The 25,563-nt window shown below is 33.6% G+C and overlaps 1 gene segment (V, D, J or C); it reads right to left on the bottom strand.

Moving 5' to 3' along the window:
* On the bottom strand, positions 1-23,876 carry LOC139628861 (M1-specific T cell receptor alpha chain-like). The segment is given in 5 exon segments: positions 1-330; positions 1,509-1,616; positions 1,705-1,746; positions 2,166-2,375; positions 23,431-23,876. Coding segments are annotated over 5 exon segments (402 nt in total).
* Between the last annotated feature and the right edge of the window lie 1,687 nt (positions 23,877-25,563).

Genomic DNA, 25,563 nt, shown 5'->3' with positions numbered 1-25,563 from the left:
TTCAGTGTGTCTCAGGTTTATTTGATGTCACTCAGAGCTGAAACAGGACGACGTGTCTGTCACACTGTTAAATGTAACTGTGATATTTACACAAACTCATTCATAAAAACATCACTGACAATATGGCGAAAAATCTCGAACTTCTCCAAACTACAAACAACAAACTACCTGTATTCATGCGTCATGACAGTATGATGAGATACCAGACGTGTGCTGAACAGGTGATATGATATTTACACGTTTTCATAAATGATACAGACGTTGGAGCCTCAGATGAAAAGACATGAAGCTGCGCAGAGACTCAGTCTTCAGTGAAGATCTGCTGAGCTCCTGAAAGACAAAACATGGGAAAGAAATATTAAATGAATGTTGAAGAGACACAGACAAAGATGTGCTGGCTCCAGATTTCTTCAGTTTCCATTTGTTTGGTTTAACACTGAAACAGTGAACATCTGTCTTTAAGTTTCTGTTTTATGACCAACACAGGAAAAACAAGAAAAACACATGAATAAAAAGAAGAAAGAAAAGTGTAAATTCTAAGCTGAAGTTTTCATCTAGAGTCGTTAAAGAAGCAAAAGATTTTCATTAAAAAAATGATGTGAAGTCAAAAACAGAGAAAATAAAAATCTGATCATTGAGAGGATTCAGGTGTGTTGGATGATTCAGAACAGTTGAAGTTACAGAATTTATTTAAGAACATCACATGAACTTTATATTAGAGCTGAAATCAGTTCTCTTGTGGGTGTTCTTTACAATGATTTCGTCACACAGAACATCTTTACAACAGTTTTACAGCAGCATCCAGACCATGTCCAGTGTCACAGAGCATCAAAGCCACTGACCTGTGCTCACGGGACCTTGAATATTCATTACTGTATAAAAGTCAAAGCTGAACCCTGCAGTAATTCTGTTCCATCTACTTTAACATCACACAGGTTAAACAAAGACTTTGACGTTCACCTTGTTTTCTCCTCCACATCAGTGGTTTAGATGGTCGAGATAAACTGGACTGGTTTTATGTCTTGTGGACGATGCTGCGTAAAATTCTGTCGTCACGTGTGAAATTCTGTTGTCACATGTCCTTCTCCTGGACTGTAAATCATAAATCACGTCTGCCTCTTAAAACGATGTTCATATACAACTGGCCCCATTTAGATAACTCACACCTGTCGGTCGAGGTTCTGGAGGATGGTCGTCTCAGTTAACACACATTTCCCTTTTTAAATATACAGTAGAACTAAAACCAGCATTGTTTTAAAAACTAACTAACTAAAACCAAAATTATTTTCACTGTAATATAAGACAAGTAAAAGCAGCAAACTCTCACTGTGGAACCATGAGATGGTTGAAAATTATTATTACAATAAAATTTTTCATACTTGACTTTTACTAATATATGACTGAGTTAACTCTGAAATCAGAGGAAATCAGACAGAAAGGCTTGTGTCTAATATAAACTTATGAAAGAATGAACCCTGTATGTGTGGGTCACGTGGTTTTATACTCACAGTGACTGATCCACAGCCGCAGAGTCATGAGTACGTTGAAGATGATGGTCTTGAGAAAGAGCAGCCTGAGGCCCAGGATGGTCAGAGTCACACCGTTCACCGTCGGATCTGCAAACAACAACATCACAAAGATTAAAACCACAAACCAAACCAAGCTTTTAAACTTTTCAACTATTCAGTAAGATTCAGTACAAACCTTGTTCCAAACCATCTACACATGGCTTAGGGTTACCAGTATCTGAAAGAAACAGAACAAGTGATTATTAGTTTTAACTGTGATAATTGTCATACACTGTAAATCTCAAACTCACTGTGAAGCTCATTAAATAACCCAGTGACCAGTTTCCCTCATTTACAAACAGTGAACAGACAGAAAATGAGCCTGCTCATATTTTCATCACAGATTTTTATTTAAACCCCATTTTAAGGTTTAATTTTGGTCCTTTTGAGTTGCATCACACATCCAAGCCAAGATTTTTTATTTCCCAAATTACATTTTCCTTGAGTTTACACCTGATGATGCAATTTGTCATTGGGAAAACAAGTTTTATTTTGAAGTTTGAATTCATTTTACAATTTAATTTTGTAGGGACAAACTTTTTCTAACACTGTTAAAAAGAGAATAAAGAGAATTCATATTAAATGTTTCACACTTACTTTCAACACATTGTCCTCCCCCAGCACCTTCAAGCAACACCACACTGTTGTACAGAGAGTCTCCTGATATCCGAGTGGCCTCCGTCTTATTGAAATCGTCTTTTAGGTCCTTGTGGTTGTTTGTTGCTTTGTATCTGCTGAAGCCCGTGGCCAGGCAGGCTGTGGTGTTCCCATCTGTCAGTTTGTAGTATGACGGCAGGTAATTATCCCCTGAAAGACACAAATCAAGGACAACACTTCAACTCACATGAACAAAGCTCAAACATTTGCAGCGTAACTGTGCTCTAGGAAAAGAAAAAGAAACAGAGTTGAGTAAAATGAGAGATGTGTAATTAAAAGATAACCACCATGAGTGAACAGATGAAGAAAAACAAGCAGCATCAAAATCCATAGAAGAAGACGTCACTCGCTGACACACTGTGACTGAATCACACTCTGAAACTCAGCTCCACCAAAACCAGAAGATTAATGCTCCAGGCATAATAATCTCCAGTTCGATGACTGCTGGGAAATTATTACTGAATGTGATCTCAAACCTCAGTTTTAGTTGTGAGTCGCCATGAAGTCGAATGTTTGAAATTTAGTTGAGTTTTTCTGAATTTTGTGTAAAAACATGTAGAAATTAATTTTTATCCAGTTCATGCAAATACATCAAAATGGTCAAAATACAGTTTCAGTGAGTGGAAGACATTCATAAAGGGAGGATTTACCTATTTACCTCTATAATATTACAATATTTGGATATTTGTTCTTAATTAATTATGCTAATTTATTTATTTTAGCACTGTCACAAAAGCATGTTAATATGTAGGTTGTATTTATAGAATATATATATATAATAACTATTATATAATTATCTGTTATCTATTGTGTGGTAGGCTGCACAGAAAGTATTACTACAATAACTTCAACCATATGTTAAGTATAATGTTTAGTAGAGGTGGTTTGTATTGTACACAACTTATATTCTTCTTTACTGTTAATCACACTGCTGTACATTCAATGCACCATTAGAAACTATGGGGCTGTAATTTCTAAAGATGACGCAGCTTTAATCAGTGGTGGCTCCATAAAACACTAAAGTTCCTGTAGACACATTAAAGTTTTATGGTTGCTAATGCTAACGTGAACGTTAACGCACAGGTGGGTTTCATGAATAACTTACTCAACACAATAACGACTTTTGATCCTGATCCAAACAGGATTTTGTTGTCGTTGTATTTCACACCACAGATTGTGTAATTACAAAAACAACTCAGCAAAGACACAGCAAAGCAGATGAACTAGTGTTTGTACTATAATTAGTTTTACAGTTTTTTTTTAATTTTCATTTAATTTAATGATTTGTTACCCACTTGTTTTCATCATGAGTTTAGTTCCAGCGCCAGTGTTAAGAATGCATTTTTAATTGTGACATCTTTTTTATTATTATAACTAAACATAATTTTGGTTTTATTTATTTTATTAATATTCAGAATCTTGATCAAAAATGACTTGATGATTATCAATGATGATTATTAATATTGTTCTTTTAACAAATTAGCAATAAATGCACTTTACATTCACATTTAATTTACATTTGATTAACAGTGGTGAAACCAGCTTTGGACAAAAAGAAAATCACAGTTGCATCACTGAGAATTTCATGTGGCAGTGACTTACTGGACATGACAGTCACCCTGACTCCAGATCCAAATATGATTTTGAAGTTGTTATTCACACAGGAACTAAACCAGTTACAAAAACCACTGCAGTAGCTCATCAAGTATATATCAATGGCATAGCAGTTAGTTTAATCTGAGTTAACTTCAAGGACTTAACAAGATGAATACAACAAGATTTATGCCACTCTTATTTTGGTAATAAAGTGACCACGTCAACAGGATATTACGTTTATCTAAATGTGTGTTGTCAATCTTTTACGAGTAAATTCAGTAAACCTCCTCTGTGGTGCATGAATTCAAACCTTATTAATAAAAACTTGATAAATGATGGAAACTGAAAAAACTCCACTGTAATCAAAATATCTATGATATGATATTTGTTAACTCACTTTTTTCTACCTGAAGTTTAGTTCCAGCGTCAAACAAGAGTTTGTTGTTTCCGGACTGTGTCACACATTGTTGTGGTGTTGAACAATTACAACAATTACAGCACTGAACCTTTGTATAGTCAGTCTTCTACTTAATGATATGAAATATAAAAAAAACTAACATCAATTGACAGTTTCGAAGCTTTTTCAAGTTTGAAATGTGAGACATGAGAAGATGTGAGTATTTTAATCAACATGACGAGATGAATGACTGAGAGTTGTGACGTATTCCTGTCTACGTATGTTCAACCACAGTTAGCTTTTATTCAGAGGAAGTTAAATGTTTTATTTTATCTTTGTCAAAAAAGTCAAAAAGTCAAAATGCAGCATCTGAGGTAAAACAAGCAAAAGACTAATTGGAAAAACACAAAGAAATGGAGGTTAAACGCCTTAATGGTTCATTACAACATAACTTAATTATGATTTTACAAATTACACCTAAATGAGCTTTTCATTAAGTCACGAAAACAATCACGTTAAACAACTTACGAGCCTGGATGAATAGTTTGATCCCACTGCCAAAAGTGACCCTCTGTCCGACATTCACACATTCATCAAGTCCAGAACAAAAACCCTGACACACTCTGAGCCAGACTGCTGGTCCTCACAGCTTCACTGAAATACACTGTCTGTAAAACTTCAATACGTTCAGTCGGAAACACTGACGGATGGTTGTTGGACCTGAACCTGGACAATCACAGGTCATGTCTATTTAACACCTGCTGTTAGTGTTTGTCATTAACATCTGGACCTGGACGTTCAGAGTAAGAACACATCCTTGTTTCCTGTGAGCCACATGTGTACTATGTTAAAATACTGCAGTATATTTCGGTGTGAGTGTACGTAGTATTTTATACAGTAACTGTGTGAAATAAGAAGCCAGAGTTCAGTTGTGACGTTTGGATGAAGAAATCTGCCGAACCACATAACTTTAAGATAAACACTGTGTTTCTTCCAAAACGTAATGTAATGTGAGGCAGAACTGAATATGAACAGTGGAGATGAGTGGAGGAGGTACAGTCAAAGTCCTGTTTGCCAGAGCTGATAACAAAACATTACATCACTGAAAACAACAACTCTGGCTTTAAAATCACTTTTTATGAAACGTTGTACTCACAGGTTTGAACTCTCAGCTGAATCCCTGAACCAAAAATCATTTTCACGTTGTTGCTACTCACACTCTGCATGAAACCTCAACAATAACCTGCTGACACCAACAACCAGAACATGTGAAACAGTGTCAGCGTTAACATTAAACTAAACTAACAGTGTGTGTGTTCACTTCGTGCAGGGTAGTAGTTATCTGCCTTTTTACCAACTGGATTTTACTACTTGATACGAGTTTGTGTTAAATGTGTATCTGTGAACTGACTTCATGTCATTGTATTTGGGCAGAAGAGCGTCAGCGTGTTTTGAACAAGTCTTTACAGTTTCTGAGTTTTTCCTCCGTTGATGATGAAGTTACATTTATATCAAATATGTTTAACTGGTTTAAAAGGATAAAATGAAAAGTTATGTTATAAAACAATATTAACTGTCAGTCTCTTCCCACTGATTTCACATAAAAAACCTTTTGAGTAGATTTATGAATCAGCTGATCAGCTGCTTAACGAACTGAAACTGGACTCACTTGTTTCCACAGAGACACGAATCCCTGACCCGAACGAGGTCTTCTGGAGAGAGCTTTAACAAGAACTGAAGCCTCAACCAGAGGACTCACACTGTTCTTAACTGTACTGTCTGTACTGTTTATTTGATATCGAAGTCAAGACTACATGATAATCTAATATCCTGATTTAAAATATGTTCATGTATTCTAACTGACCTGGAGATACAGGATGGTGGTTCACAGTTGACCTTAAAGCTTCTGTTACAGTCTGGGAGTCTGAACAATAATAATAATAATAATAATTATTATTATTATTATTATTATCATATCTCTTTTTGAATAAAAAATTACAGGATTTTTTATTGATTATAGTAAAGATATTTGACACAGATATGAGATTAACTTTGTATCTATGTGAGACAGCACCGTGATAATGATCCCGTTGTTTGCTTTTGGATAATACAGTGTTTATACTGGTTTTACTGGATCATTGGTAAAAGGACAGATCAATAACTAACCACTGCTACAATATTCACCACAGATCAACATTTACATCAGTTATATGTGTTGTGCAGCTGTTGTTAAGTTCCAAACTCACTAAAGATGATTTGTGATATTAACCAAGTTGCTGAGGACTTGTCAGTTAACGGATTATTACTGTTTCTTTCAGTTTGAACTGTCTTTCAACAAATGTCAAATCTTACTGTTATGTATTTTGAGCTCAGTCCCTCGTCCAAAGATCAGCCTTCGAGTCCCGTCATTCACACACTGAGACGCCTCCTGACACAAACTCACTGAGCAGCTGAATACAAACAGCCCATTTTTATCAACATCACTAATTTCCATCTGCTACATAGTTTCAAATGGTGGAGCTTCACTAATGAATGGATGTTTTACTGGAAATATTTACTGTTGAATCTGCTCTGTCAGTTTGCAGTCTAATGGGTTTGGAGACAGACTCAGCAGACGTTCAGTGTAGATAATTTTACCTGCACTGTCAACATGTATGTGTTCACCTGTAGAGCAAAGTCCCAAAAGATAAGAAACTGACTTGTTGATGACAACTTGGTGCCATATTTGTTCTTGGGTCTCCCACTGTTTGATCTGTTTCCTGATGCTCTGTAGTTTACTTTAGAAAATTAGACACAAAAGACATAATAAAGTTGTTGTTTCTTTCTTACTGGACTGTATGAAGAGTTTGGTTCCTGTCCCGAAGATGAGCTTACGTGCAGCGTCATTCACACTGTGCATGTCTTCAGCTCAAAAACCTCTGAGCATCTAGACATGTCATATTCGACCTCTGATGACTGTAACACCCAATAATCTCATTAAGATCATTAACCACTAAAACATGTTCTTTTTCTTGTGATGTAATAAATCATTTTTTTAAAGCATAATTAATAAAATTAAGTGATTTCCCATGTTTGACATACATCTGTCCATCAAATTATAATTAAAGTGTAAAGTTAAAGTCTTAAAGTTTTTCAATGTACTTCGACCCAATAATGTTACATTAGTACATTATCACTGTTGAAGGCCTTGAATCAATGGAATGAAACATTAATTACATTCAAGGAGAAATATTCTGTGTTGATTTCCTGCAAATGGTGACTGCACTGATGGAAACTGGAGACTATTGTCATAATTTAAACTTACAAGAGAAGAAAATTAGTGTTGATTAAATTCAAACTAAGAGCACATAACGTTCACATAAGAAATATTACAATATTTGCGTCCCTATTAAAAACTCATTAATTCACATATTACTTGGAAATTCACTTCAATTTTAGATGAAATATTTAGTGACAGAATGACTTACTGGTGTGAACTGTCAGCTTTGTACCCAATCCAAATGTCAGTTTGCTGCCAGCATTATTGACACAGTGTCACACTTCAGTGCAAATACACTAAGGAGCACAGACTCTTAATTTAAACCTTAAAATGTGAATGAAATCACATAAACTCAGGGATGATATAATGAACTTTGACCTTTAATAGATCCAAATCAATGCCTTAGCATTGTATTTGTGGCTCAGTCTCCTTTTATTTTCATCATTAAAAGTTTAAATCTGACTGACTGAATGTAACTATGGTTCAATTAAGGGCCCAACATTTTCTAAAATGAAATTGCGGAGAGATTTTTTTTTCATTGTTGAAACTAATGTATCAAAATGATGTTTCATGTAATAACTCACTGAAATGAATAAACACATTAGACCCAGTAAGATATAACAGGAAAAACTACACAATGGAAATGTCAGCAAAGAGTGCTAACTTCTATGCTGATGATGTGATTTTATACATCACTGTATAAATGAATAAAAACTATAAAAGGCACTCTGCCATCAAGTCATTCAATGAATAAGAATAAAAAAATAGGAGTCTGTGTATAAATTTAAGCATTTGAGTATTAAGTGATATTTGTCCTGTAGTGATAAAGCAGGTTCTTTTTTATTTTCACACTGGGCACTATAATTAGATTACTATGCATTACATTGATTTCTTTTACATTGATTCACATTTTTTACTGATGCAACTGTATTTGCTCTTTTTTGTTGTTTTTAATATCTCAGAGGGCAGATTTGTGACTCAGGTAGTGTTCATTTATTTTTTACATAGGTTTCTTTTTGTAATAAAGAGTTTTTACTCACTGTCATGGACGATGAGTTTGATTCCAGATCCAAACAGGAGTTTTTGGGAACCAGTTGTAGTCACACAGTTTAGAAAGGCTGAACAATAACTCAGAGACTTCTATACAAACTATACAAAAGACTTATCATCAGCCAGATAACACTTTTGGAGATCCCAAAGTAAATGTTGATATTTGCATCATGTTTTCCCACAACATAAAAAGATAATAAAGAGAATCTATTATTACAATGAAACATCTTCTCATAAGAGTTTAAAGAACTTAGTGGCCAGTTAAAATGTGAACTATGTTGATGTATATTTTTACTGCAGACTTCTTTATAACCACAAATAGTTTTTACTCACTATCATGGATGATGAGTTTGATTCCAGATCCAAATTGGAGTTTCTGAAAATTACTTCCAGTCACACAGTTCAGGAAGGCTCAGCAATAACTCAGGCCTTCTTGACAAAAACTGAAGCTTTCACAGCTAAAAAACAGCTTTTCTCCTTATACGTTTTGGTTTAGCTAATGTGGACATGTATCTTATTTGAAGAATTATTGAAAGGGTTGAATTAATTAACTAAGCATCTGACCACCAGATGTGCTTCTATTTACATTATTAATTAATCTACAATTAGTTTTTCCATTACTTGATCAATAGTTTTTTCCTATGAAAGGTCAATTATAAAAGCTCAAGGTTGTCAGAGATGACAATAATCCCTGAAAATTTCTGATTTAGTCTAACAAACAGTTTATATTTGTCATTTACTTTGGTAAATTACATAAATAATTAATCAGTCATCAATTTATTTTTGGTCAAATTGTCACTTATGTATCACAGACATTTACAATTAAATGCATAGCACGGCTGTTATTCTGATATTCACAGCTATAGAAATAATTAAACAATATCTATTGATGTTGCTTGAGCCTTTTATGAAATATTAGTTAGTGAGTGTTTAGTGATTGATTCAGTTGAAATGTGTTCAATTATCTTACAGTTTTGTATTTTCAGGTCAGTTCCTCGTCCAAAGATCAGCCTTCCAGTCCCGTCATTCACACACTGAGATGCTTCATAACATAAACTCACTGAGAGACTTTGTGTGCTCGACTTTCACAGTAACTGAAAATAATGAGTCAAGACATTTACACTGGCTAAATGGTTTTTAAACTGTTGATTTTTGCTCATGTTTTAGAATATTTAGTGTTTAATCAGTCTTGTTCATTGTACTGGTTCATTTGATGGTCAGATTTTTTTTCATTTTCCCACAATAGCATAATAATTTCATGAAAACCAATATAATGTCTTATTCTCAAAAAATTCAAAAGAATGTAAGTGAGAGTTAAAGGCTAAATTATGTTCAGTATATTTCTGTATTACCTGCAGGTTTGTTTGTGTTTATGAATCAGTTGAAATTAACAGTTTTTACTCACTGTCATGGACGATGAGTTTAATTCCAGATCCAAACTGCAGTTTTTCGTAACCACTTGTAGTCACACAGTTCAGAAAGGCTGAACAATAACTCAGAACCTCCTTCACAAACTCTAATACATTCAGCTACTTTACAATCTACTTATATTTTTTAAGAGTTATTCATTTATTTATTTATTATTTTTTACATTTCTGGGTTTGTTTAAGTAGTATCTGATGAAAACTTCGGACAGATATTGATAGGTATTTGCATTGTATTTTAAACAGTAACTTAAAGGAGAACCTTTTCCCACATTAATAATGCCTGAAACAACATGACACCAGACCTGTTTGGTGAGCAGTGTTATTTTGTTGGTTGATGAGCACAGAAACATTACTGACTACATTTAATCATATCACAAACCTATTAAAATGTAAAGACAGTTTGAAAGTTTAATGAGGAGGTTATTTTCTTGGTTGTGTCTTGGTTGAAACACTCAAGTAGAGATAAATAAAATTAACTCACTAGCTTTGATAATTAACTTTGTTCCGGCTCCAAAGGTGAGTTTTCTGAGTCCAGTGTCAGTCACACAGTGATTGGCTATAAACCAAAAAGTCAAGCTGCACAGTTTTGGATTTGGTTGGATTTTTTTCACAGCTTAGTATTTTGTTGGATTTTTGTCTTTTCACAGGTGAAATGTGCTCTCTAACACCTCTCACAGGTTTTTCACAGGTCATTTTTTTCTACAAGGAAACAACATGTTTGCTTTTAAAGTCAAAAGTGACAACAAACTAGGAGGTAAATAATTAACTATAGTCATGATCTTCAGAAAATCTTAAAGAAGGTCATTTTCTTACTGGTTTGTACCAACAGAGCTGTTCCACTGCCAAAGAGAAGTTTTGTTCCCCCGAGATTAACACAACAGCAACAGGCTCAACAAAAACTGACTTCAACTGCTGCCTAGAAAACTTGAATTTACTGTAATTAACCAGTTCAAACTGGTATAATGTCACAATATCATTGGTCATGGCTTTTTTTTGTGTTTATTATGTCTATAAACAACAAGTTCCTTAAACTAACCTCCCATTTACCTTGATTACTCTTTCATCAATGCTAACCTAACCAAATGTTTTAAAGGCAGTTATTGATGGAGGTGTAAAACATTTGCTTTCACCATGTAAACATTTACTGCTTGCTTTCCAATAGAATGAAAAAGTTTGCCAATAAAATACTAACCTCAAAACACATCACTTATCAATTCAAGAGTCTGTTATAAGACCCAACATCTTTATCATCAGCATTAAACAACTACTACCACAACCTCCATGAATTAACCCATGAATACCCTTGAAAATCCTGGCTAGTGACTCAGTTTGAATCTATGGTACAATGATGCTGATATTTAAGGGATATATTTGCACTTATTGTTCATAATGCAGAGCAGAGTCAAACATCTATTTTGACAAAATGTACAAAGAATAACTGCAGAATTACTTACGACCTCAACCATCAATCTTTAGGTGATAATGAATAAAACAAACTTACTTGATTGAACGGTCAGTTTAGTGCCAGAACCAAAGCTGATTTTATAAACTCCAGAGTCAGTCACACTGTGACTGCAACAACTACAGAAACTCAGCCACTGATCTCAGCTCAGTAATACTGTTAGCTACTGCAGTGAAATAAATTTAATAAAACATTTTGAATGGTTTATCTAGGAAAATCTATTGACACACACAACTGCAACAAGGTTTAAATATATTCTATTAAAACACAAATATTTTGTTACAATGGGACTGAGACTATGCAGGATTTTATTTAGTCTGGATAGTATTGTCTAAAATGAGATTGACAGCATTTGCATTGATTGGCGTGTTCTTAAATCGTCTGTTGAATCTTTAACAATCCGGTGTCTTAAATTTTAACAAGAAATGTTTTAATAAGTTTCACTGATCTACATTAACAACATAACAAAAACATTTTAAAATAATTAAACTCGTATCTACATGCAGAGTTGTCCCAGTGCTGAAGAGGAGCTTCAGTCCATCATTCACACAATGGAAACAGACTCAACAAAAACAACTGGAGCCTCACTGAAGTAAAAATAAGAAATTACCAAAGATAAACAGAAATTACAAATAGCCACTCTGAGGATAGGAGATTAATTCTCTGTTTAGAAAGTCACCAATGAGGTTGTAAGTAAAAATAAACAATTATTTAAAATGTAGATAGGGTCTAAAATTGATTAGCAAACCATAAATAGGGTGTACTAGTCTTAGAATGGACATTTTATTCTTAAAATATGGTTTATATATATATATATATATATATATATATATAGTCTGTTAGACCAAAGATTAATTGGTTGTATCTTTTGGTTAAGCACATAACTTGACTTATTTGAGCCTAGTATCAGTTTTGTGCCACCAACAAAACACGATTTTGTAAATCTCAGAGTCAGTCACGCACTCCAAAGATTTAATCACATCATCTGCAAACAGTTTTATCTTTGATTACTATGCTTGGCTGTAGGGTTAATGGTTAAAATTTGTTTTAAATAGTATACCAGTTATATTATTTACTTAACAGGGGTGATCACAACATTCATTGCAGCAGTATTCATTTAGGTGATGGACATATTATTTAAAAAATGTAATTGTGAAACTTAAAAATGACTGATAGTTGTTATTAGTTGACCAGTGTATATATTAAGAATAAAATTCATCTCAGATGACAGTGTCTTTAGATATGAGTTAAATATAAAATGTTAGCTTGCCACAAACAAACTGACTTTACATATTAAATATTTGAATTCTACTCACTGCTCTCTACAATTAGTTTGGTTCCTTTTCCTAAACTAATTCTCCCTCCTGATCCTGAAGCAGTCACACAGTGGATTTGGTCTGAACAATATCTACAAACTATTTTTCCTCATGAAACTTCAATAGCAACAGTTAACAAGTCAGAAGTAAATATGTTATTTCCCTGATATAACAAACTGTTTTGTTTACAAGTGGTTTTAAATACATGAATCACTACATATGACTCAAATATTTAAGATTGACCAGGAACATGTACACACTATTCACAACTAGAAATGAAAGGGAATTTTAAAAAGCTGTACTTTTGTTTCACGTAAAGGTTTTACTAATTTTTTTTTTTCTTTTTTGGCACTGAAACAGTCATTTCAGAAACCAGGTGGGAATGTTGAATTCAGAGTTATATTCCATTACAAGAACATTTCTTACAAGATTTCGGTAACTTACTTGACTCAACCATCAGTTTTGTGCCAGAACCAAAGATGAGTTTGTTACCAGAGTAGTCAATCACACAGTAACAAACCCAACGACATAAACTGTGAAGTCAGTGACACAGACTTTTTTCCTGATGATAATACTCCATTTATACTTTAAAAGAAACTGATAAAAAGTGGATTTCAACTAATTTTTATTTGGCTTAAAATCTACTGGTTTAAGCACATGAATCAACACATATAACACGAATATGTGAGTTCTACAAGAAAGTTCTGTACAGAAAATTAAATGTTTTAGAAATGTAATCATTGCAGGAGTAAACAGGAGTTTTAAAAGCTATGTTTCTATCCGATCTATAGATTTCATCTGTGTTTTTTATACATATATGAGCTGGTGCTGGGCACTGCAGACACTGTAAAACCAGGTAAAAATATGAATTCAGGAAGTTAAATTGGATCAAAGATCTTTTTCTTCAAACAACATTCATTAACTTACTTGATTCAACTTTCAGTTCTGTTCCAGAACCAAAGATGAGCTTTGAATTTCCAAAGTCAGTCACACAACAAGAAAAGCAGCTACGAAAACCACGAGCTCAAAGACAATTTCGTTACGAAGCTAATCAATTTCAATTAAACTAGTACTACTAAAAATGTGTTCCAAGTATACAGAAATCTTACAGAAGGTAATATTTCTGAAATGAAATAATTCAGAATGTTTTCGTTTTGTTATGATTCATGTGCTGGGGACACTGAAGTTTTAAAAGCCAAGTTTTTTGAAGTAAGTGTATCTAGAAATGTTTATCCAAGCTGTAAGAGAAAATGTTGAGTTGGTTAGATAAACCATGATATCTTGCAAATGAAAAAAATAGCTTACTTGATTCAACTCTCAGTTTCATGCCAGAACCAAAAACAAGTTTTGAGTTTCCACCACCAGTCACACAGTAAGAAACCTAACTCCCGAAACCCTGAGCCCAGCGACATGGACTGTTTCCTCATGAAGCTACAGTATTAATACTTGAAAGGTTCTGTGCAAACAATATATTCATAGTAATTCTTATTTGGCTTAAAAGAAATTTAAAATTAGAATGAGAAATGTTAGGACAAAAAACACAGACAGTAAAACAGTTATGGGGTGAAAGGGAGTTTCTACATAAACTGATGGTTTCTCTAGAGTTTAAGTATATAGCTGAAAATGAGTTAGATTAGATCAAACATCATTCCTCACAAATGAATAAAGCAACTTACTTGATTCAACTATCAGTTTTGAGCCAGAGCCAAAGATGATCTTATTCCCATATCCATTCACACATTAAGAAACCCAGTGACACAAACCCAGTGACCTGCTATGTACATACAGGTAAACTTTTAGTATGCTACACGATCAAAACAAAGAAACACCAGGCACAAACAGCCAGAGGTCACCTTTTAACTGATTTGGAGCAAACAGGCACGGTACAGTAAACTGTGGATCATTTAGAACAATAATACATAAACTTACTGTCCTTGACAATCAGTTTGATGCCATCCCCAAAAAGTATTTTCCAGTTTCCCGTCCCTGTCACACAGTGTTTGTTCCCTCAACAAAAACTGTAGCATAAAGAGCCTGACATTAATTTAATCACATCATCTGCAAAAAGTTTAACTTTTACAAATAGATTTTTAATAGTTGTAATGATTCACAGTTTTGTTTGGTTAGACATATTGATTAATTTTGATTCGTTTGGATTTATGTTGAATTTCAAAAACCCTTGTAACTTATGTTTTGTGATCATTAAAATGTACCAACTGCAAAAAAATAAAATGGCATAAAAGTAAAAAATAAAAACATTTCAGTCACTTTTCTTTTGAATATTTCAGGTGTTAATACTCACTGTTTTCTACTGTTACTTGGGCTCCTTTTCCAAAAAACAGCCTTCTGTTTCCAGAAGTAGTCACACAGTGGATAAGATCGGAACAATAACTAGATGGACTATTTCATTATCAAGCCAGACTAGTTACAACTAAGAAGAAAAAAAATATTGCTATTTAACTGCAAATTATTCAGTGGTATTAAATTATTGCATTACAGAGTCTATACAAGTTTAGATGTGTATGAAAGTCAGAAATATTAGAATTAAAGGAGGAAAGTAACAGCCAAACTGCTCTTTGTAGTGAGTAAAGTGGATTATCATATCCTCATTCAGAGTGTTTGAAAGCATAAAAATCACCTAAACTGGATGTAAGGTTTTCACTGAAATAAATGGGTCATCAAGTATCTATTTAAATGGTGTTTCTCTAGCTTTTCAAATTAAGAGATGTGATATGGTGAAATTCACTAATGGGAATCAACGGTGAGTTTAATGCCAGAGGCGAAGATGAGTTTAGACACTACTAAGTATATCACACTAAGAGTAATCGAAACATCTGAACGGAGATGGATGACTGGAGTCCTTTAAAGGTCTGAATGTATTAATACATTGAATAATAAATTAATAATGGACAAATCAAATACTAAAAACTAAGAAAATTACTGTTTGTCAAAATATGTCATTATTCAATGCATCATTTAAATAGATTGAGTCTTAATACTTACTGGTTTCTACACTTAGTTTGATTCCTTCTGCAAAAAGAAGTTTAAAGTTTCCTGCTCCAGTAGTCACACAGTGGATTTGAATTCAACAATAACTACAGGGCCTATTTCATTGTGAAGCTATGCCATGGCTTTAGCATTGCTAAAAACAAAGTCTATGTAAAAATACAGTGGGGTTAGAAAATCTGAAAAGTGTCCTTAGACCTTTGGACCCTAATGCATATGCTATTATTACATTACTCTTAAGACTTGTATCTACAAATTCCAAGTGTATTTCTACCATTAGTGTTATATAAAGGGCATCATTTCATCATTCAATATATCTGAGAGCAGGAAAACCTGATCACATCAAAGTACAGCAACATGGTGTTTCTACGGACCCTCTTGTGAGTCTGAAATGTTTGAATTGACATATATTTCAAAACAGAAGAATATATGTATAAAGTTAACTTACTGGAGACAACTGTCAGTTTAGTCCCAGATCCAAAGATGAGTTTACCAACTCCAGAGCCAGTCACACTCTGAGATATGTCACCACATAAACACAGGGGTAGACTGACTGAATTTATAGGGTTTATTTTGTAAAATCTGGTTCTAAATAACTTAATGGATGAATATATAAAATACAATAACAAAATGTACCACTAGTTAAAGTGATGGAGAAATGTATTAATTTCAGTTTGAGAAAGGTTTGGGATCTGCTGTTTAGATTACAAATGATTAACACAGCATTTTGAGTTGTCACATAATGACGTAATCATTCTGAGTGATTGAAGATTTGATTTTCTATTTACAAAGTGAGAACCTCTGATTTATGTTCATCATAATTTAAGAAATAGCTGTGAATTTTTATAGAGCTAATTTTTCAGTTTTATCATGTTGCTTTCCAGCAGTCTGACTTTTATCAGATCTATATCAAATAAAAAAGCAGACTATATTTATTAGACTTTAAATCGTAATGATACTCACTGGCCTCAACCATTAGTTTAACTCCTTCCCCAAAAATGATTTTCCAGCTCGATCCTCCAGTGCCAGTCAAACAATGTTTCCTCTCAGAACAATAACTAATGTCTAACGAAACTAACAGTGAGGGATTTAAACACATCATCTGCAAACAATAATATTTGTATGTTGTTCACTACAATCATCATCTGATCACCATGTTTAATTAACGCAACAAGTACATTTTCAGTCTGAATCCACACACAACCAATGATAAGCTGTGTCTGATCGAGGACTTTTCTGACTCCAATATCGTCTTTGTCAAAATTTTTCATTAAACTGTGCAATTATTTTTTACCTTTGTTAATCTCAAATATTACTTCAGCACGGACATCCAACAAAAGCACATTTATTTATTGTATCTAATGAATATATAAAACCATAAAATCTTGACACTCACTGCTTTCTACAATTACTTTGGTTCCTTTTCCAAAAATGAGTTTCAGGTTTCCTGGTCCAGTAGTCACACAGTGGATCTGATCACAGCAATAACCACCTATACCGACACTAATTACACCAGCTGACAACAGCTAGTGCAGTCAATTAATAGTTAAGAGGTAGAACTGATTAAAATATTTTGCACTTAAAGAGCAGTTTGTTAAACTTCATAGGAAAACTGCTTAACAACGTCCCTGTGCTGAAACACAACGGTTAAAGACATTAAAACGACTTCTAAATACAGAGTTGACAGTTTATTATATTAGCAACACGTTTTTGTGTCATTACATTTAGATGTCCAGCAATGAACTGACTCTTTGTCAAACCAGATTAGACAAACACTTTAGATTATACAAGGTCTTGATACTCACTGGTTTCCACAGTTAGTTTGGCTCCTTTTCCAAAATTTAGTTTATAGTTTCCTGTGGCATCAGTCACACAGTGGATCTAATCTGTACAAAAACCACCTGGACTTCAATCTACACTAATTACACTGGTAAGCAACAACTGTTGTAATGTAAAACTAGTAAAAACATTTTGCGCCTGAAGTTTTGTTTAGTTTTAAGACATGACTCTAAGACACATCAATTTAATTCATTTGATCTGTTGAATAAATTCTTGATACTCACTGTTTTCTACAATCAGTTTGGTCCCTTCTCCCAAAATGAGTTTATAGCTTCCTGTTCCAGCAGTCACACAGTGGATCTGAGCTCAGCAATATCCACATCAACTGCCACCACTTTACAGAACTAATGCAGCTAATATACATCTAAACAATAAATCAATATCAAAATCCATATAGAGGTAAAAATTGTTACACATTAGTTGAATGAAAATAGTAATTGTTAGGTTTCATGGTACGGGGAAGGTTAGGTTTATTAAGTGAGTTAATTACGGAATGTTTCTTAAAATGAGAACTACGATGAAAAAATAACAGAATCAGTTTTAGGTTTAGTGCAGATAGTGTTACTTACTTGAAACAACAATCAATTTTGTGCCTGAACCAAAGGAGAATTTAGCTGTCACAGAGCCGCTCACACTCTGACAAACACAGTAACATTAACACATTAACAGTCAACAAGCAGCTGAAGCTAATATTCAAAACAGTTATGGAACAAACCCAACCACCATCCTTTGAGTTGATGGATATATTAACATTTGTACTGCTGCCTTGAAGTTCACTTTTAAAAACCGACCTCTGCAAAAAATAATTAAACCTGACACATTATTATTTGATCACACAAAACAGCAATTAACTGATTCATCTATTCTGTCAAGCAAACAGCAGCACGGCGTACATGAAGACAGTCATCATGTTTCTCATTTAGTATTTGGTTTACTCACTGCTCTCTACATTTAGTTTGGTTCCTTTTCCAAAAATGATTTTCCAGTTTCCAGATGTGGTCACACAGTCAGTCTGATCTGAACAATAACTACATCAACTACTCAACCTCATGCAGGTACAAGAGTTATTGTTAACGGGTCATGGGTCAATTGTTTTTTGAATTACTACAGTGCAGAAATATGTATGAAATTACTGCCATGCTTCTAACAAGACATTCAAAAAAAACTAAACGGTACATCTCCTTCAAGTCTTTTAAAATAAAATACTACACAGTTTTATAGATCGGCTTATGAATTTCCATTTTTGGAGGAGGTTCAGAGGATTCTGAAGCAAAAGGGGAATTGAAATTTGGGTGTTTATCATTGAGGCACATGGTTAATATTGTAAATATACTTCTGGTGATTGAGCAGATGAAATTGTAAAATGTGGTCACTTTTTACTCTGTGTACTATTTGAATACAGCAGAGATACTTCAAAAGTTAAAATTTTAACTTTATTCCTTCACCACAAAGTAATTTTCTGTAATTAATCTGCAAACAGCTTTATTTTTCTAGATGAACTTTTCTGTTCAATGAATCTAGGCTTTACCAATTTACCAATTTACCAATATTACAGATATTTTGTACAATAACAATTCAGAATCGGAAGTTTGAGCTCACCTGGTGGTGGAAGAGTTTCAAATGATTTCTAAATTAAAACACATTTAACTGGACTTACTGACTTCAACGTTCAGTCTGATCCCCGACCCAAAGATCAGCTTGTAATTTCCAGTATTCACACAACACAACATGCCATTACATAAACTCTGCGAGGCTCTAACAGCTTCATATTAACAGTGACGCAGCTCACAGTGCTGCCATCCAGTGAACTGAATTAACATTATTTTAATTAGGAAAAGCTGCTGTTAACATGGTCATTTATTACTAGAATATGAGAATATACCTTGTGTTGAATGTAACAGAAATAGCTGTGACTACATGAATGATTTCCTATCTAAACTGGAGTATTTTTGAAACACTGGATTCATCAGTAAAAAAAAATCTAAATTCTACTCTAAATGTGTGAATAAAAAATGTTACGCATCTTTCCTCATATTAAATCATTAACTTCTCATCTTTACGATTTTACATTTCCCTTTATGAGTCCTTGTTTTCACCTAACGAGATCTTGTTAGAGATAAAATAGACTGAAATGTTTGTCTGCCAATATTTTCTCACTTCCTCCAAGAACATTGCATGATGACATTTAAGGGCCGAGCGCTGGTGTTATCAGTTCCATTTCATCACAAATTTCAAATTCACATATGGAAAATTACTTAATCTCTGGAGTGAAGCAAATCTGTGTTATACATGAATGATTGACATTGGATAGTTTGGATGAGCATATGACTCACGTGTGTCAACAGTCAGTTTGATTCCAGATCCAAACGTCATCCTGGCAGCGTTTGTCCCACAGTACAACCCGACAGCACAAAAACCCTCAGAGGTTTCTCAGAAAACGTATGAAGCGTTTTTATGCATTAAAAGGTATTTACAAATCCAACTGAGTGAGGCGGTAAAATGGAAAACTGCTTTTGTGCTTCAGTTTAATGTTTTAAACTCCCTTTCAGCAGCTCCTTTAATTTCTCTGTCATATGCTTCACACTTATTAAATTATGGTCTGTTAAAATATTCAAAACAAACTCAACAGTTTGAGAACTCAACACAAAGCTAAATGTAGCATTGCTATTTTGTTTTGGTATCTGTCACTGAAATGAAGAAAACCAGTGAATGTGAAGTGTTTTGTAAGTGAGTCTGTCAACTTTAAATGAAGCTTTAAACAACTTCACAGTCAGATTTTCAGGACACAATGAAAAGAGTTGAACTTACGGCTATTAACATGTAGTTTAGTCCCACTGCCAAAGATGATCTTGTTAACATTCACACAGTCTGACGCCTCAGTACACAAACCTCAAACAGCTACATTAGCTCCGACTCTAACAGAGCTCTGACAACACACGGCAGGCTTTGTTAAGCTGACATGAATAATGTTCTAATGGTTCAGTTTGTTCAGGGAAGCTTCAGGCCCGTCCAGCTGGTCCAGCACATCAAGACATTTGTGAACAGCAGCTTCAGAACCGGACAATGAGTCTAACTTAAGGAAGAGTCAAACCCTAAAGCTCAGCTTCCAAATCGTCACATGATTTTAGCCATTTGTTATTTTTAATTCATTTACTGTGAGATTATCAACACTGGGCAACCAATGAGAGCGTGAAGTGGGTTTCAACAGCTTCACATTCATTTAGCGTCTGTCTCAAAGTAATTCAGACATTGATTAAAGATCAAACTGGATTTAGAGTCAAAGCACCTGCACCTTTTTGTAGTTTCAGCTCATCTTGTTTGAGATTTTCAGAGTTAACGTGAACTTACATGACTGTGCGATCAGCCTGATTCCTTGGCCGAACAGCACTTTACTCCCCACAGTCACACAGTGTGTGTCCGCCTGATGAAAACTCTCAGACACCAGACTTCAGCTGCGACTTCAACTCAAGCAAAAGACAGTGAACGGACGCTTCACAAACAGTAACCTGCAGACACACTGATGATCAGTGTAGAGAAAACGCTCAAAAGTGCAACTTACAAACAAAATCACAACTAACTGAACCGACTTTGGTACAAAATCTTTTTTTTCATACAATTTTACTTCACATATCTATTCATATTTCTTCTTTTTTATCTCATTATTTGTTCTTCTGTTTTGGTTTTCTTTCAGTAAGTCTCTATAGATTTTACTTTAAAAATTCCCCTCATTATCATTTGTTTATGAGCCGAATCAGCACTTACTGGATTCAACATTTAATCTGGTCCCACTTCCAAAGATCTTAAATTGATTTCCAGTAGTCACACAACATGAAACACCATAACACAAACCGACAAACTGAACCAAACTTCTGACTATTGAAAAATGATTTATGTATTGATGTATTCATCATAATAATTTTTAAGATAAAAATAAAAAGACAATCTTAGTCACAAAAAAAAACATCTTTAAATTTTTGGATAATATCTAAACTGCATTACCGTTTTGAAAAGTTGAGATTTTAGGAATGTAATTAATTCACAAACAATGTTCTACTGAATAATTCTCTTCACTAATCCTTTGCATCTCATATTAATAATGTTTTCGATCTATATCAACACTTACTTGTCTGAATGTTTACTCTGGTTCCATTTCCAAATAAGATTTTATATCCACCATCATTCACACAACATGAGGCACCATGACACAAACTCTAGTGATGAAATGAACCAAATGTCATTTAGAAAAACATTATTTGTACATTTGAGACTTTGTGTGAATAATGGATTTGCACTCACAACAATTAAGCTGCTTAATAATGAAAATTAATGGTTAATTTTGTACAGTACAGACACTGAACTAATTGTTTCTAAGTTTTGTGTCTAAGTTTTATGTATTTTCTGAAAAACAATGTTAAACTTGCTTTTGAAGAAGCTCTTCATGTATAATATTTATGATATATATCACTACTTACTGAATTCAATGGCTAATCTGGTTCCACTTCCAAAGAAGATCTTATTTACAGCTCCAGTATTCACACAACATGAAGCTCTGTAACGTAAACTCAGTAAAGTGCCAAACCGAACCAAACTTCATTAGGAAAAACTTTTTACATTAGAAACCTCTGTATTTCACTATTTTCATTAAGAATGAATGATTATTAATCTGCACTATGAATTAAATGTAAATGTTTATTGTGCACTGAAAGAACTGTGGCCAGTGCTTCTCATTACAGTGATGATTTAGCTGATGTATTTATGATCATCAAAACGTATTTGAATCTTTTCTGTAGTTGGAAGATTCTTCATTTCTGTGTGATTCAAAAACATTTTATCGTTTCCTGATAATGTAGAGAAGTTTTCTACCGGACAACAGTGTCATACTGAATTATTTTTTACTTTGTGCTGATTTTACGAGCTTGAAAAGTCCAATGAATCATTTCCATTCCTGTTTATCACAAGTCAAACCTGCTTTTTGTGATGCCTCATATGAAATATTAGATATATATCAGTACTTACTGGTTTCAATGGTTAATCTGGTGCCCCTTCCAAAGATGAGTTTATAGTTAGCATTCACACAGTGTGAAGGACCATAACACAAACTCAGCAGAGGGACCTGATCCAGACTGATCCAAAAACACAGTTGAGAGTTTTGTCTGAATGTGAACATTACAGGTACATAAATAAGCATTAATTTTCACTAAAATTAAATGTAAATTCTAAATGTTATATATATGATGTAAATTATCATAGTTGCTTCATACTGGAGATACTGAACAAAATGTTTACATGTTGGTGTTCTTGATTAATATCTTGATGATTCTGATTAACACTGATTTATGATCATAATGATCAGATCATTTCACTCATCAATGAGTCCAAATGACAACAACTTTTTCTTTAAATTATCCACTGTCCACTACACTGGTGTATGTGTTGCAGTAAAACAGTCAACAGTGTTATTGATCTATATCAGTACTTACTGTGTTCAATGTTCAGTCTGGTTCCCCTTCCAAAGATGAGCCTTTGATTTGTATTAGTCACACAACATAAAGCGCTATGACACAAACTCAGCAGACTGACAAACTGAACTTCATTTAGAAAAAAAAATTATCTTAGTTTCTTTTTCATGGATTAATTTAAAAGATTTCATAGAGTCATTGTTTTTACATTTGAGACTGAATGATTATTATTATGTAATGATGCTTTTGACTAATACAGTCATGGTCACGATTAACCTAACCTGCCTAATTGACAGTTGATACATTCATGATTTTATGATTAATTTGATGAACACAGGTTTGCTTGTAAATATGCCCCACATCAATAATATTTCTGATCTACTTTAGCACTTACTGGGTTCAATTGTTAATCTGGTTCCACTTCCAAAGATCATCTTATTTCCAGTATTCACACAACACGAAGCACCATAACACAAACTCAGCAGTGACGACTTCAACCAAACTTCATTTAGAAAAATTTTTCACATTTGGGACTTACTTGAATGATTGCAGTCAAGTTACACAAAAAGCTGCTATTTATAAATTATACATTTATATGATAACTAAAATGTAAATGTTTTTATTATTTTACATTACTGAAACTGAGGTGTTTGAGTTTTGATTTTGTAAATTAATACATTAGTCATTACTACTCTCTCTGTGGATGCATTTGTTATGATTTCTATTACTATGATTAAGACAATCAACCATTTAGTCTCAGAAAACTCTAAAATCTTTCAATAACTCCGAATCTGCAGCACCTGACAACAGTGTTACACTGAAATGTTTCCTTTTTTGTGCTGATGTTACGAGCCTCATATAAATATCAGTACTTACTGGGTTCAATGATTAATCTGGCTCCACTTCCAAAAATAAGCGTAGTTGCACCTCCAGCATTCACACAACATGAAGCACCATAACACAAACTCAGCAGCGACAAACGGAACCAAACGTCATTTAGAAAATATCTTGCAATTGAGACTTTTAACCAGTTAATTTAAGTCCCTATGTTGCCTTTACAATAAATGATTATAAAAAATATATGTTATAAATAAAGTGTAAATGTTGATGTGAACTGTATGTTAAAGAATTTAATACGGTGCTCTTGATTAATAAAGTTGAATTTACTGTATTTGATAATTATGATTATGATAATCTTTCAACAGTTTTTGTTGTCTTTGTTTTATCTGGATGATTCGTCACTTTACAGACTGTTCCTCACCTTTTGGTGATAGAAGTTTTCCACCAGACAACAGTATGTTTTGTTGTATGTATTTCAGTAAAACACAGGTATCGTTTTAAAGATTCATGGGAAACATTTACAATGTATATGAAAACTTACTGGGTTCAATGTTTAATCTGGTTCCCCTCCCAAAGATGAGTTTATATCCACTGCCAGTATTCACACAACATGAAGCTCCATAACACAAACTGAGCGCACAACTGAACCAAATTCATTTAGAAAACTGCAAAATTCAGTTTAAACTTCAGATTTGTTTTAACAGTTTGTTCCTCTCACTCAACATAACTGTTGATTTTACATTTGAGACTCCTGTCTCAAATAGATCACTGTTTCAGTTAAAAATAACTGTACATTACTGATATTTACTGTACATTAGAGACATTGCTGTGTGTAATTTCACAAACCAAACTTCACTTAAAAAGACACTGTTTTTACATTCTGCCAGAATGTTTTCATTCCAATCACATAAATATACTAGATACTATTTTGATTACTGTTTTCTACCTGACATCAGTGTACTGTTGAATTATTATATTATAATATTTCTCTGTGCGGCTGTGAAGCAGCTGTTAACTCATCAATGAGTCCAGATAACTACAACTTTAATAAAAGAAATCTTTTTCTATATCCCTGTTTAACAAGTTCAAATTGCTAATAAGGATGCTCCATATAAATAAATATGATCAGTATCAGTACTTACTGGGTTCAATGATTAATCTGGTTCCAGTTCCAAAGACGAGCTTATTTTGATTGACATTAGTCACACAACATGAAGCACCATAACACAAACTGAGCAGTGACAGGCTGAACCAAACTTCACTAAAAACAAATGTAAAAAAATTAAAGCTGTTGAGGTGTTTCATTGTTAATGAATGAATACATTGATGATGCTGATTAATACTCTGTCTGATGATGTATTTATTATGATTTCAATTAAGATCAAAACAATCTAAACTATTTAGTCTCGCAAACTCTTAACTTGCTTTATATAGAACATTTATAATCTATATCAGTACTTACTGGGTTCAATGGTTAATCTGGTTCCAGTTCCAAAGAAGATCTTATTTTGATTTGCACCAGTCACACAACATGAAGCACCACAACACAAACTCAGCAGGTGTGAAACAAACTAAAGGTCACTTAGGAAACTTTTTGTCCAAATAAACAAAGACCTGATTTTCCTTCATAGTAAATTATTATAAATGTATATTGTTAGTATAATGTAAATGTTGACACTAACTATAC

Source organism: Trachinotus anak, unplaced genomic scaffold, assembly GCF_046630095.1.
Source record: "Trachinotus anak isolate AG129_WGS33_773 ecotype Australia unplaced genomic scaffold, CSIRO_AGI_Tana_v1 ptg000012l, whole genome shotgun sequence".
In the NCBI taxonomy this organism is placed as follows: Eukaryota; Metazoa; Chordata; class Actinopteri; order Carangiformes; family Carangidae; genus Trachinotus; species Trachinotus anak.
This window is presented reverse-complemented; position numbering and strand designations above follow the sequence as displayed.